This window comes from Catharus ustulatus, assembly GCF_009819885.2.
Source record: "Catharus ustulatus isolate bCatUst1 chromosome Z unlocalized genomic scaffold, bCatUst1.pri.v2 scaffold_29_arrow_ctg1, whole genome shotgun sequence".
Classification (NCBI taxonomy): domain Eukaryota; kingdom Metazoa; phylum Chordata; class Aves; order Passeriformes; family Turdidae; genus Catharus; species Catharus ustulatus.
In genome coordinates this window covers 5673499-5686587 of record NW_024879446.1, presented here as the reverse complement: position 1 = coordinate 5686587, position 13089 = coordinate 5673499, and the positions used below count along the sequence as shown (strand labels likewise).

Sequence of the window (13089 nt, the reverse complement as noted above, 5' to 3'; positions counted from 1 at the left end):
TATTCTCAAGTTGTAATTATTAGCTGGGGACATGCAGAGGCCTACAACATATCAAAAAGTACAAACTAAGGATTTTTGTCTCTCTTTCATGGCTAATACTGTCCAGATTTGAGAAATAGTGTATTTTAAGGAGTAGGTTGGGAAGGGGACAGAAAAAGGAAATATTTTGGATGTATTGTGTACCATTAGGCTTTTAATGGGTATTGTGAAAGTGAAAGGCAAAGGCTTAGGTAGCGACTTGTTGGAATCTTTGTCTTGGTATCTGTAATCTTTGAAGTTTGAATATTGTTTTCTTTTGCGGCAATAGAGTTTAAAACAACTATATTTCCGTGCAGAGTATGTCACTGAACAGGGCATCTTGCTTTCTAAATAGGGAAAGTATTTGACTGGACAGGACTTAATTTCTTGTGTTAGAGACCTGTTTTTTAAAATATGATGTAAGATGGAATTTTAGGGTTTTTAAAAATATACAGTAAATATTGTACTTTGTAGAGCAGTGACTGTATATGTGGGAATGGTGAAGAGTTCTTGCAATGACAGAGTTTTGAAGCTTTGTCAACATCTGATCTAATGCCATCAGGCAGGCTGTTTTTGTACTCCCTGTAGAACTATATTGAAAACTTGTTCGGTTTGTAACTTACTTCCATAATTTGCATCTTGTCTGGACCTAAGGCTTTTGGAGTAGGTTCTATGATAGCAAATCTCATATGGGTTCTTCTGCACTGTCTGTGGTCAGAATTCCTGTTTTGTTACGCATTCTGCAAAATATACAGTTTTAATTATTAAAAGTATAATGTATAAACAATAATACAAGTCCTATCCTATCTCCATGTTTTTTTTCTTCTATAACAAAACCTGAAACTTACTGTCAAACATAACACCCTTCTTACTTTTGAATGGGTATTGGTGGCCCAGTATTGGTGGCATTTTAAATAAAAAGTTATTGAAAGTTATTCAAAGCCTGTACATTTATTTATGGAATTCTGTATGCAGTGGTTTGGTTGGTTTATTTATGAAACTCTTATTCAGAATTTAGTTGCTGATTAATATCTTTCATATTTTAGGTGTGATATCATGCAATGAGTTTGTGCTGTACCATCTGCTACTGTGATAGCAGTTGGAAGAGTTAATTAACCTTTTGTGAAAAACGTTGTTGTGGCCTGTTAATTTAAGTCTTCCATAGTAATTTTTTAATTAAGGGAAATACTTGTGGCTGATACACACTTGTAACGTTCTGCTAAGGCTAGAGGGCTAGAGGATATTTTGATTTTATTTCTTGTTTTTCTAGAATATTGAGTGGTTTTCCATCAACAAATTACCATGCCACAGAAATGACATGACCCCAAAGTCCAAGCTGGGTTTGGCACCTAACAAATTTTTTATGGCAATTCCCTTCATCAGGTATGTTTGAGATGAGGCAAGTGCTAGGCCAGGGGCTTTCACACAACTTTAAATTCTTCAGATTTGTTTTGGTAAGTAGATTTTGTTGTACTTCTTGCTCACAGGCCATTGAGGGAATGGATTTCCCGAAGGCATGGAGACTCCTCAGACACTGACAATGGTTTTTCATCTGCAGGGAGCATACCCTCTAAGCCCAACTTGGAAAAAGCTAGGTAAGAACCAGGTCAGTTTAACATCTCTATATTCTTTCTTATAAAACACTAGTCATACAAATATGACAATGTTGTACAATGACAGTTATATACAATACTGCTTGTCCTTTTCTCTTTCTCCAAGAATTTGTGTTCCAGTAATGGGTAAATAAATTTAAAAAAAAAGCATAGACCTATATCATAGGATTGTAAGCAAGATGAAAATTTAATGTCATGGTACACAGGTGTCACTACTGAGATTATTTCCTCAGTCTTGTTTATGGGAATCAAAAAAAACCAGAAGCTAAAGCAAATAGATAACTTCCAGTGCTTCAAGGTCAATATTTTTGCACAGGAGAAGTAATACTCTGTAAAGCAGGACTGTAAAGTACTCTTTGAAGTGGCTAGCTAGATAAAACCTGTGGTAATCAGTCAGGCAACAAGTGCTGCTGGCTTTAGATTCAGCTGAGTGAAAAGTGGTAAAGCAAACTTTAAAACCTGTAGTCCCTATGAGAGGACTTCAGTAATTTGAGCTAGGGCAACACCAACTCTGAGAACAGCAGGACAAATATTAATGTGGACTTGGCCTCTTGTCTGTGGAGAATACAAATGGCAGTGAGCATTGTTAGAGTTTCCATACCAGGTTACTTAAGATTGTCTTCCAGATTGTTCTCAAAAAGCAGAAGATTCTTTCACGCTTGTCTTCTGCAATCAGTAGATTTGGAGGTGTGTTGTAAACTGTCTTTGTTTTCCTGTACTAGATCCAAACTTCGCTGTAGTCAACAGGTGTTTACAGATGGCTTTTCAGGAGACCAGCTGGTGAAGCCAAAACAGCCACAGAAGCCATATAATCATCTTGAGGTGTCCGAAGCTTTGAAAATAAAGGTAGGTTGCTTTTTAGGCAAGCATATGCATCTGGACTATTTAAAACAGATGTCTTAGTTCATAAAGGTTTCCTCTCTAGGACAAAAACAGTCAGTTTCATCACCACAGAATGCAAAAATAGAAATATGGAGTAGGGGAGTACTCGTGGGAATTCTTTGATTTATCTCACACTACAAATGGTGGTGTCAGGTAGTAATTGTGTTGTTTCATGTACAGATAGTAATTAGTACACCATTTTTGTGTTACCTCTAGTATATCTGCATCAGTGCATGGAAACTCACTGAACTGAGTTAATTGTGTAATAATTCTGCCATGGTACAAGAGAGAATGAGTAACAGCTGATGGCCCTGTAGCTTGAGTGTATGTTTGGTTCATTTCAGTGGGCTTCAGTTTTTCTGCAAAGCATGTTTCCGTGTTTTGAAGTTACTTGGAGGGAAGTTTTAGTTACTAAGTAGGAAATGTCAATGCATTGATGTCCAATTCTGCCATTTAAACTCTTCCCTCTACTTATTTTGGACTTACCAGCAGAGTCAGAGCCTGAGGAGCAATGGCAGGAAGCAAAATCAAGACACTTCCAGCCTGAAGAAGCGAACAAATGGACTGCACAGTCAACCAGTTAAGCAAAACCATACCTTGGTAAGAAACATGCAGTGGCTGTATCGTTAATAGGTTCCAGTAATACTTAATGAATGTCCAAGACAATGTCCTGCTGAAACAAAGTAAAGTGCGTATCTGTTAAGAGTCTGTTTTATCAGAGTATTTGATGTGTGTTTGTAGATGTATAACATTTCTTACCTTGTATGCAAATACATCTATAAACAAGCATACTAAATGTCAAAGTTTGCATTTTAGAAATAAGTAATTTTAGCTGTTGAAAATTTGTCAGTTTTTTCAGTACACAGTCCTGCAGTTTTCCAGGTTCCTGTTATGTAAAAGCCTTCTGTGGTGTGTAGTAATAACTCAGTGTAGTACACATCTTATTTATCCACATGTGATGTCTTACTCTAAGCATGGGGTTTTGTTATGCGACAGTTAGAAAGTGGTGATGCAAACACTTACTATTTCCCTTCTCTCCAGCAAAAAACTGTTGAGAGACAGACTTGGCTTGGATGCCAGAATCTCATATTGTTTTTTTAATCATACAGTAGAGCTGTTTACAGCAGTTTGTAAATTCCAGTAGACACTCTTTCCATGTTACTTTCCCTTGCAGTTACTAATTGTGTTTGTCCAGTTCTTCTCAATGAGAGTAGACTCACTGGGCTGTGCTCCCTTTAATAGCAGAGTGTGCTTTTGATTCCCTGTGTTTTATGACTCTTTAGTATACTTTGTTGGCTCTTGTGCAGCAGTGAGCCTCCAGTTCTCCATACAGCTCAGCTGGCTTGTCCAGGCTTTAGTTTTTCTTGTTTACAGGGTTTAAACTAGATTCTTCCCATTCTAGTTTGTGGTTATTGCCTTCTTTCCCTTATTCATGTAAACATATAGAAACCATAAACTCAGCCTAAAAGCCTCACTGCAGCAAGAAATGGTTAGTTATGCTCAAATCTGAGTGTAGAAGAGTGAATTGACTGCCCAGAAATTTGGATGGAGAGGAAAAAACTGTAATGGTAATCTCCAAGATCTTCATGGAAACAACTGCAAATGTTCCTCAGTTAATTTGTAGGATCTTCAAAGACTTTTCTAAATATTTGTCTTTTTCTGTTTCACTTGTGTTTTCATGATGGTCAGTCTTTTAAAATTTAAATATGTTGTGTTCCACTGATAATTTTCTGATGTAATTTGAAGGCCAGCAAACTCTTAATTTGCAAAGAGTGCAAAGAGCCATATTTTTTCTGTATCAGTGTTCTTACAGCAGCAATACCCGGGGCTAAAACAGCTCTTCGCTGGAGAGTTCTAAATTTATGTCTCTAAAGTGTGTTATTTTAATTGGCAGTAGCAGATGCTTGTGAATACGTTACCCTTGCCTTTTTTGGGACAAGCTCATTGAAGAGTAGCCTTATGCATGCACAACGTTGATTCCTTGCCATCATATGCAAGACCCTTCCACCTTAAAACAGATAGAAAGTACTCAAAATTTTCCCCTAAAAGTGTGCATGTTAGAAATGTTTTATTGACTGTTAAAAGGTTGCATGCTTCTGAAAGACTTGTGGACTTAAAGCATGTTTACTACATCAAGTAATGTGACAGAATTAATATTTTAGTTAGTTAGAGGTAAAATAATTCACACATGAGGTGTGTCAAAGTAAATACAACCAGCATGCCTGTTAGATGATGGTTAAATATAATGCCATTTCTTTGTCATACAGTGTGTAATGTGTGGTCATTCTCTTCACCAGAAATGTGAAAAAAGGCTTAATCCAAGAAGACTCCAAGATAACTTTGAAACAGGCAAGTGCAGTCAGAATTTTCATCTACTGTCCTGTGCTACAGGCTGAAGGCACCCAAATAATGATGGTTGAGGGTTTTCCTTATGCCAACCTTATAAAGCCATGTTTTTCCAAGGTAGTCTGAGGTTTTGTTTATTTTTTTAAGGAAAAAAGATACTCTTCGTTGGTCTTGCAGTTCTTCTTAATTATAAGGACTGACTGGTAACACCAGGTGGCTGAGTAAAAAAGTAACTAAAATCTAGTTTAGAAAAATAGGATCTGAGTCAACAGGGTGCTGGTAGTTGAGTGTTGTTTCAAGGCTTTCTGTCCTGCTCGTAATAACCTGCTGCAGAGTGCACACAGTTCTTTACTTACTGCTCATGAAACAGTGCCATTTTTTTTCCTTCTTGTTAAGAAATGGCCACTGAGAAATGAAACAATATTATATGTGTAAAACCAGCTATTGAAAGTGTTTCCAGATTGCAGTTAATGGGAAGATTTATTCTAGCCTCTAGACAACTTATAAATATGGTTGTTTGAGTTACCTCCTTCTGTTCATCACCAAACATACAGGTTTTGATATAAATATTAATTGAATATATGTTTGAGGTATGGCTTTGTGTTGTTATTGATACTTTTATTGGCAACTGCCCATTTAAAATTTGTTTCATACTTTTTTCTCTTTAAGCAGAAGCAGCATATGAGATGTGTTGCTCCAGCGAAGACCCACTGCCAGAACATGTAGAGGGACATTCTATGGCATGCAATGGCCATTACAAATTTGCTTTTTCATCAAGAGCTTTCTTGAGTTTCAAGTTTGACCATGATGCCATAATGAAAAGTTTTGACCTCTGACAGAAAACTTACTAGGAATAAGAATCAGACTTGCCTGTTGTAATTGAGGGGGTTTCTTATCCAGCCTTACTCTTTCTCAGGAGTTTTTTATTTTGTTTTGTTTGTTTGTTTTTAAATGCAATGCAGGGACTGACTGCTGGTTTGGAAGGGTTTGTTCTCTTTGCAGTATGGGAGTGGCACAGTCAAGTGTTGCACTTTAAATGCAGTCTAGCCTTTGTCCACATAAGTACCTTTCCAATGTTCAGTTCACTTGTTCCTAGCTGTGCATTAGAGGGCATTCTTTTTACTCGTGGGTTTGGTTTTTATTTTTGTGGTTTTAATTTTTTTTTAATTTTAACTTGTGTTTTTTGTAGAATGTCATTTTTTTAAACTGTTGGAGTATACCAGCTTGCTAACCTTTTAACTGTTCTGATGTAAATTATTGAACTTATTAGTCATTATTTTGTAGAACATTGCAATATTACGCAGTGGCAATGAAACTAATTCACAGAGGACACCTCAGTCCTAGTGATTTTGAAACCAAGTTGCACATTTCAAACCTAGCCTCAGCCTGTCATCCTTTCTCTGTACTGATTATTTGCCCCAAATACCTTCCCTCCTTCATAGTTTTTGTTGGCTGGCAATCAGTAGTACTTGAGTCAAATCTATAGCATGTTGACTTTTTGTACCTACTCTTCCTTGGTCTTCAATAATGACACTCAAACTGGGTGAAAATCAACCCTTTGAGGTGTCTAACAGCTCCTGTGCACTGCCCTCAGCTGCATAAGAAGACAGTACAAAGCAGCTGCTTGCAAAAAAAAGAGAAGCTTAAACTTGTCTGTGAGACGTTACTTGTGTAGAATTTTACTGGATGTAAATAAGCCTCTGTCGATCTTGCTGAGGAGGAAGGCAGGTGCATGGATAATAGAGGCATTGTGTGACACTGAACAGCTTAATCAGGTTTCCAGTAACTATTCCAAGGGTGTCCAGTATTGTATTATGTGCTGTTGTCCTCAGATCTCTTGTGTAGTGTATCTGCTCTGTATATATCCAGTAGTATTGAATTGCACTTGCAGTTAGTATTTAAATGATCTAGCCTCAGTAATTTTCAGCTACAGTGCTTTCTTAGCAAAAACATGAAAGAGGGGGTAGGGATGGAGGGGAGGAACAAAAACCTGTAAGAGTGGAGGTGATGAGCTGTTACATCACCTTCAAGTCAGTGGGTTTTGAGCACATGTGTTGCAGTGGAGAGAAATGCACTGAAATAATTTGTCACAGCAGCTTGTGATAGCAAGCATGTCTCAGATTTAAAAATGGACTTTTCTCTAGAATAGAGGTAATTGATAACTTCATACGTTGAATGAACTACACCCTTGTAGTGTATGTACATGCACTGAGTTTTTATGCAACTCATATATGTCATCCAAAACCAAAATCCTGGTCTTCCTTCAACCACCCGACTTCATATACCCTACCTAGTGTTTTCCTCAGAAATAGCTTTAGAACTTTCTCCTGGTTTATTCACCTGCCTCGCACCAGGTGATTTGGAACTCTAATGCTGTAATAATTTTGGCTGTGGGAGTCTTCAACTTCTGTATCAGTCAACAGGAGAAATGGACTACAGCATTTCCTCCTTCTGGAGGACAAGGGTTCTGAGGGCCTTGTTTTTCAAGACCAAATTGTGAAATAGCTCAAACTAGCTTTGATTCACTTTTTTTTTTCTTTCCTTAAATGTATCCAAAGGCCATAAAATGACAAAGAAGAGTAATTGAGAAGGTATGATAATGCTGGAGGAGGTTATGTTATTCAGCTTCAGGTGAAAACTAATCTTTAGTTACTTTTTTGTACTATTTTAGTTGATTTCCCAGCAAAAGTGCCTTTACTCATGGTGAGGCAGAAGTTTGTAACATATCCTGAGGCTGCTACTGCCTGTGGAGCTAACAGAACTCTCCTAAGGCATAATTAAGTAACAGGCTGTGGAAATCTTCTTATAAATAAGATGACTTTTCAGATACATTAGTTATAGATCATTTAGTGCTCTGTGAAATAATGGGGATGTTGATGAAACAGTGAACTTGGAGCATCTGTCATCTGTTTGGGAAGTCCTGTCCCAGGCAAGAAGAAGTTTTTAGAACAATGGAAGCATGCATGTTCTATGAACAGGAGATGCTGGCTGCCCTCTGTTTACTGTGTTATTTTTTTCTTCTTAGTGAAAGGTTGGTTCAGTATAAGAGACATTGGTTGCTTCATTAAGCAACCCAAAGTGAAGCTTATATGTAATTGATTTTAGTAAACCTAGCCTTAATGTGAGTTGCAAATAAATGTGATAAATATGCAATAACTTACTTCTTTGTATAAGGGTACAGTTTCCTGTAGTAGCATTGCTTTCTGCTTTCTTAATAAGGTTTATCCTAAAACTATGTAAGTGTGGTGGCATGTGATCCACTTGGTGGGCTCCATCATGCCCTTCACCGTGAAGATTTTGTTTACTGTTATGTTGTTATTTCACCATCCCTTTATAATTGTATTTCTAAGTTTAGAAGTACTGTTTACATTATCTTCCATAAATAGTGAAGAAATAGCAAGTGAGATACAGACTTCAGTTCTGTGAGTTTTTATTTTACAGGAGCTAGACACAGGGACACAGGAACTGTTTGCATGTCTGACTCAAGAGCTGGTGTTGAATACTTGAAAAACAAACACTGTCAATTTGAGAATGCTGCCATGTTAGGGGTTATTCAGATAATTAGTGGTCAGTCAGTGTTCTTGGAATCAACTTGCAGAGTAAACAAATATTTAGCAAAAAACCTGCAGCTGTGTGGTGCTAGCGTACTGGTGTGCAGTTTCTAGTACTACATCCAACTCCCTGCTTTAGCATGAGGTTTTTAGCATCTCTCCTCAGAATGCTTCTATACTTTGACCTTGGACTGAAGAGTGGCCTGCCCAATTAAGTGACTGAAGTGCTGCTGACTTCAGCTCCTTGATGTACATGTCATCCAGCTTTTGAAAGTAACTGTGTCTTGCATAGTTTGAAGTCTGGCAACAGTCGTTCTGGAAGGGAGAGGGGGAAATAGCTTTATTTATTGCACAATCAAAGTATTATTTTTAACACAATGTAAATTCTTTAGACCAAGCATGTTTAAATAATTTCTAATGAAATTTTGGGCCTAATCACTGTTCCAGGCTTCTGTGCTGTGCTCCAACTTTCCTGAACTAATTTGGTGATTTAAGAACAATACTTAGTGATTTTCTTTCATGTACTTGTGGCTGTTATAGATGTAACAGTTCCTTTTAAAAATAAGGCAGCCTTCGGGTCTGGCTACTTCTAACATACTTGCTCTCAGATTGTAATTTCAGTTAAGAACACAGTTCTTCCAACCTTTACTTAATGTGGTGATTTGCTTTTGCACTCATGCCATTAGTGTGAAGAGCAAAGAGTCTACATTAAGAATTCAAACTCCAGTATTCTGTGGTGGAAGACAGCACTGCTGCTCCAGGGGTCACTGACTGCCCAGTTGTGGGGTCAGTGGGCTGCTTAATCCTCAGATACTTGGGGTTTTATTATAAATTCTGAGCAACAAGTTCTCTTCCAGAGGTAAAGCCAGGTGCCTTTAAGTTTGAAGTTAAGAGGTTATATTCTAAATGTGTTAGAAAGCTCATAGTTACTGAGTTTTAGTAGAATAGTCTCTCTTGTTGATATTGATTTCTGTAAATAAACTGATTTTAAGTCTTGCACTGTAAATGTTAAATAATCTGGTGCTTATACACAACTTCATAATTTCAAATTGTTTTTGTTATTACAATATTTCAGCTCTTGAAACAACCAAAATTATTTAAGATATGGTAAATTTACACAAACTAACTGAAGGTGCTTTTACAGTAAATTAGACTTAGAAACTCTTCCATAATAGGTTTTTGTTCATATGCATTTATAGCAATAGTGTAGTTCAAGAATGGAAGTAGGCTAAATGCTAGTATTTGCACTCTTCTTAATCCCATCCATAAGCACTGATAGATGCAGTAGGATTTGTGTTGTGTGTGCATTTCACTTTTTCATGTAGCTTATGAACTTAAAAGGAAGTCAACATTAAACAACAATGACACTGGCCATATTCAAGAATGTACCAGAGGAACTATTCCAGACTGGTAACAGTACAATAAAACAAACTACTTGGGATTTAACTTATCTTTCCACTAAAATGTTAGGTTCAGCAAGACTTAACTTTTTGTACAGATACAGCTTTACATAAACCCTTATCTTGAAATTTTTGGGAAGTCAGAAGTGTCTTTGAGTTCTCATTCAATACTTCCAGGAAAAAAAGCGCTTCCTTTTAAGTAATTGTTAACATTTCACAAAGTACAGAATGTTTAAATTTGGAAAGGTCTCTATGGATTTTACTGAAAACAGAGTATTTTGTCATTTCTAAGCATTTATATTGTTGATCAGAAGAACTAGCTTCTTGTTTCCAGTATGGGTTACAGTTCAGTGCCTTTAAGAAAATGATTACAGCTCATGCAGCATTAATCATTTTAAAATAAGGCATTCATAGCTTTTTAAGAAAACACATCCTGCAAACACGGTTCTCTATGACATGTTTCCAGAGGTGAGAAGAACTTTGCAAAATTTTTAAGCATGTTTGATCACAATTACTAAACTGTGGGGATGAAATTTGTATCTTACTGGTTGGGTACATAATTTTGTTATGCAGAAAAAGTATGGAAAACTGCATGATTAAGAACTCTCAGCAAATAACTTCTCATGCCAATACTTGCAACAGAACTTTACTGTGTCTGCATGGCACTGCACTATGTGGAAGTTGAACTTCATCCCTGAGGAGCAGTTTAGCTGGGTTTGCAAGGCACTTTTATCATTAAAAAGCGAAACAGACCCCCCAGAAGAAGGTATGGGGTTATTAATTCAGGCAGAATGCTCGATTGGTGTTTATGTTCCAGGACCCAGACTTGGGTATTGCTTCCAAACGATGACACTTTTCAGGGCAGCACTGCATGCCTCGCAAAAAACAGGAGCCAGTGCTTTGTGGTGTGGCTCAGGCATGAAGGGTTATGTCTTCCTCCTGTTTGTTTAAAGCTCAAGAACTTGATCTGTTTTCCTCTGTGTGTAAGTGGCACGTTGGTGCTAATTAAGTAGAAAGTATGTACAGCTAAAGAGTTAAAATCATTACAGATTTTATTCAACTTCCATTATGTTCTTTTGAAGAAAGTTTGCATTAGTCAACTCTTTAATTGTATTAAGTAAAATCTGTAACTACCTGTAACATCCACTGTACTGATGATTGTGATTTTGTTTGTTATGAATTTATTCAAAATTGAAGCACACCATTTAAGAGACTAAGTTGACATTTTCTTCTATATTGTTATTATTTCCTCTGTAAAATTAAATTACTTTATAAATAAACGTATTGAAGTACTGAAGTATGAATGTAAGGATTGCTAGTCATCGTGAAATGTGATGCCTGTGCTGCTGGTACAGGTCATTCTTTCACTGTAGAATGTTTTGCCTTAAGCCAGCTGTGATCATACCTAGTGCCAGGGGGAAGTATTTTTTTATGTCATCTGTAAAGGTGGTTGAGGAGCCCATGCAACACAATGGAAAACAATGTGTTACACAAACTGGAGAAAGGAAGTATGTGAACTTCAATCAGTACTTTTAGAATATTTATGTAATGCTGACTACTTTATTTTCTTTTTGTTTTGGTACCTATAACTTGTTATTGAAAGAAATGGACATGTGGTAATAGTTTCAGTTCCATTTCTATAAGGTGTTCACTGAAGATGTAGAGGGTTTGTGGGAAGAAGCAGTGATGTTCTTGAGCCCAGCGAAAACCTGTGGCCAGATCTGAGTTCTTAACAACTTTTCATGCTTTATTAAGTGAACTTTACTGACAATGTCAAACCATCTCTCTCAGTAACTTAGCCTGGAGATGAGGTACCTTTGTGCCAAGGTATCCCTAGGTAGTACCATTGAACAGTAAGGTACAAGCCATGGTGAAACAACTCCCAAGGCAAAGAAACAGCATTAGAAATTTATTCAGAATATAAGAACATTTGTAAAATAAGTATTATAAATGCCTCTGTATAAATAAATGCAGTTTTTACAATTCTATATCAAATGAACAAAAATAGCTATTTTACAGCTGCTAGGAAACTAAAAGGTAGCAACACATTTAAGGCTAATTCAGTAAAGTGAAAAGTTTCTAAAGTTACAATGTATGGTGCAGTATTAAAGGAGGAGAAAATTCTAATAAAACCAGTAGAACATGACATGAATGCAAATTTAGTCACATGTGCTTTGCAATAGCTAACCTTACATTCAAGCTGGTGAAGATTTATACATCATAGAATTGGAAAAAAGTAACATTTTTCTGAACCTCTGTGAAATACAAACTTTCATGCCTCCTGGTGACTTAAGAAAATAAAAAAATCAAAATATTAATTAATGAATGGACTTAGGTTGGCAAGAATCACCTCTTTTTCTTGCTTTACAAATTTATTATTTCTGCAACAAAAATTAAGAGAGTTAAGTTGCTGTAACTCACAATGCACTGCACACTCGGGTATTTCTGGTGTGCTGGTACTTCAGAGTTGCATAAAAGGCTAGGTTTTTTGGCATTTTTTCTGAGGGTTGGTGCTATTTTAATGGAGTACAGTGGAGCTGCAGCTGATTATCACTGTTGAACTATTTTCACAGTAACACTGAACCTGTGACCACTTCCCTGTTGATCCTTTCCAGTACACCAACAAATGATGCCGTAGCTGCTTGCTGAGGCAAATAAATCAGCTGGTGGTCTGGCAAACTATGGTTACTGCTGAGACTGGATGGTACCAGTGCTGCTTCTGATCTACAACCCTTATGGGGAAAAAATGGGAACGGTTTACAGTTACTGATGGTTTATAATTTATTCTAAAGCACTTCTCAAGCACATTTGGCACAGAAGATTCATGCTAAATGTAGTGAAATAATCAGCAAATTGTCAGGCCTGGAAAAAGCACTGAGGCTGCAGCTTTTTATGCCTCTGTCTAAGACTATCTGAATTTTTTTATGGAAGAAACTTTCCTGTGTTAGGATGCTGAGGCACTGACCCAGGTTGCCCAGAGAAGTTGTGGCTTCCCCATCCCTAGAAGGTTCAAGGCCAGGTTGGATGGTGTGTTGGAGCAACCTGGTCCAGTGGAAGATGTCCCTGCCCACAGAAAGGGATTGTAACAAGATGATTTTTAGGGTCCTTTCCAACGCAAACCATTCTGTAATTCCATTATTCTAACTAGGGGGGAAAAATGAACCTAAGATGCAGCCCAGTGCAGTATGGTTTCTGTCCTCTCCAGTGAAAGGTATTTCACACGGGCATTCTCAGGGGACCTCAAGTCACACGGGTGTTTCAGATGCTGGAAAATGAAAG

The 13089-nt window shown here is 37.2% G+C and overlaps 1 protein-coding gene across 11 annotated transcripts in view; it reads left to right on the top strand.

The window, feature by feature from the left end:
- Positions 1–13089, top strand: part of DCP2 (decapping mRNA 2) — a 75658-nt gene that overhangs the window by 17367 nt on the left and 45202 nt on the right. For 6 of the 11 annotated variants that reach the window (XM_033086601.2, XM_033086600.1, XM_033086599.1 and 3 more), the window contains exons 6-10: positions 1289–1401; positions 1506–1613; positions 2354–2477; positions 3003–3113; positions 4811–4862. In XM_033086601.2, the coding sequence (XP_032942492.1) occupies positions 1289–1401; positions 1506–1613; positions 2354–2477; positions 3003–3113; positions 4811–4862 (508 nt within the window). Of the gene's footprint in view, positions 1–1288; positions 1402–1505; positions 1614–2353; positions 2478–3002; positions 3114–4810; positions 4863–5528; positions 11108–13089 lie in introns of those variants that run through there. The other 5 variants (XM_033086591.1, XM_033086602.2, XM_033086594.1 and 2 more) reach the window with 4 other exon arrangements.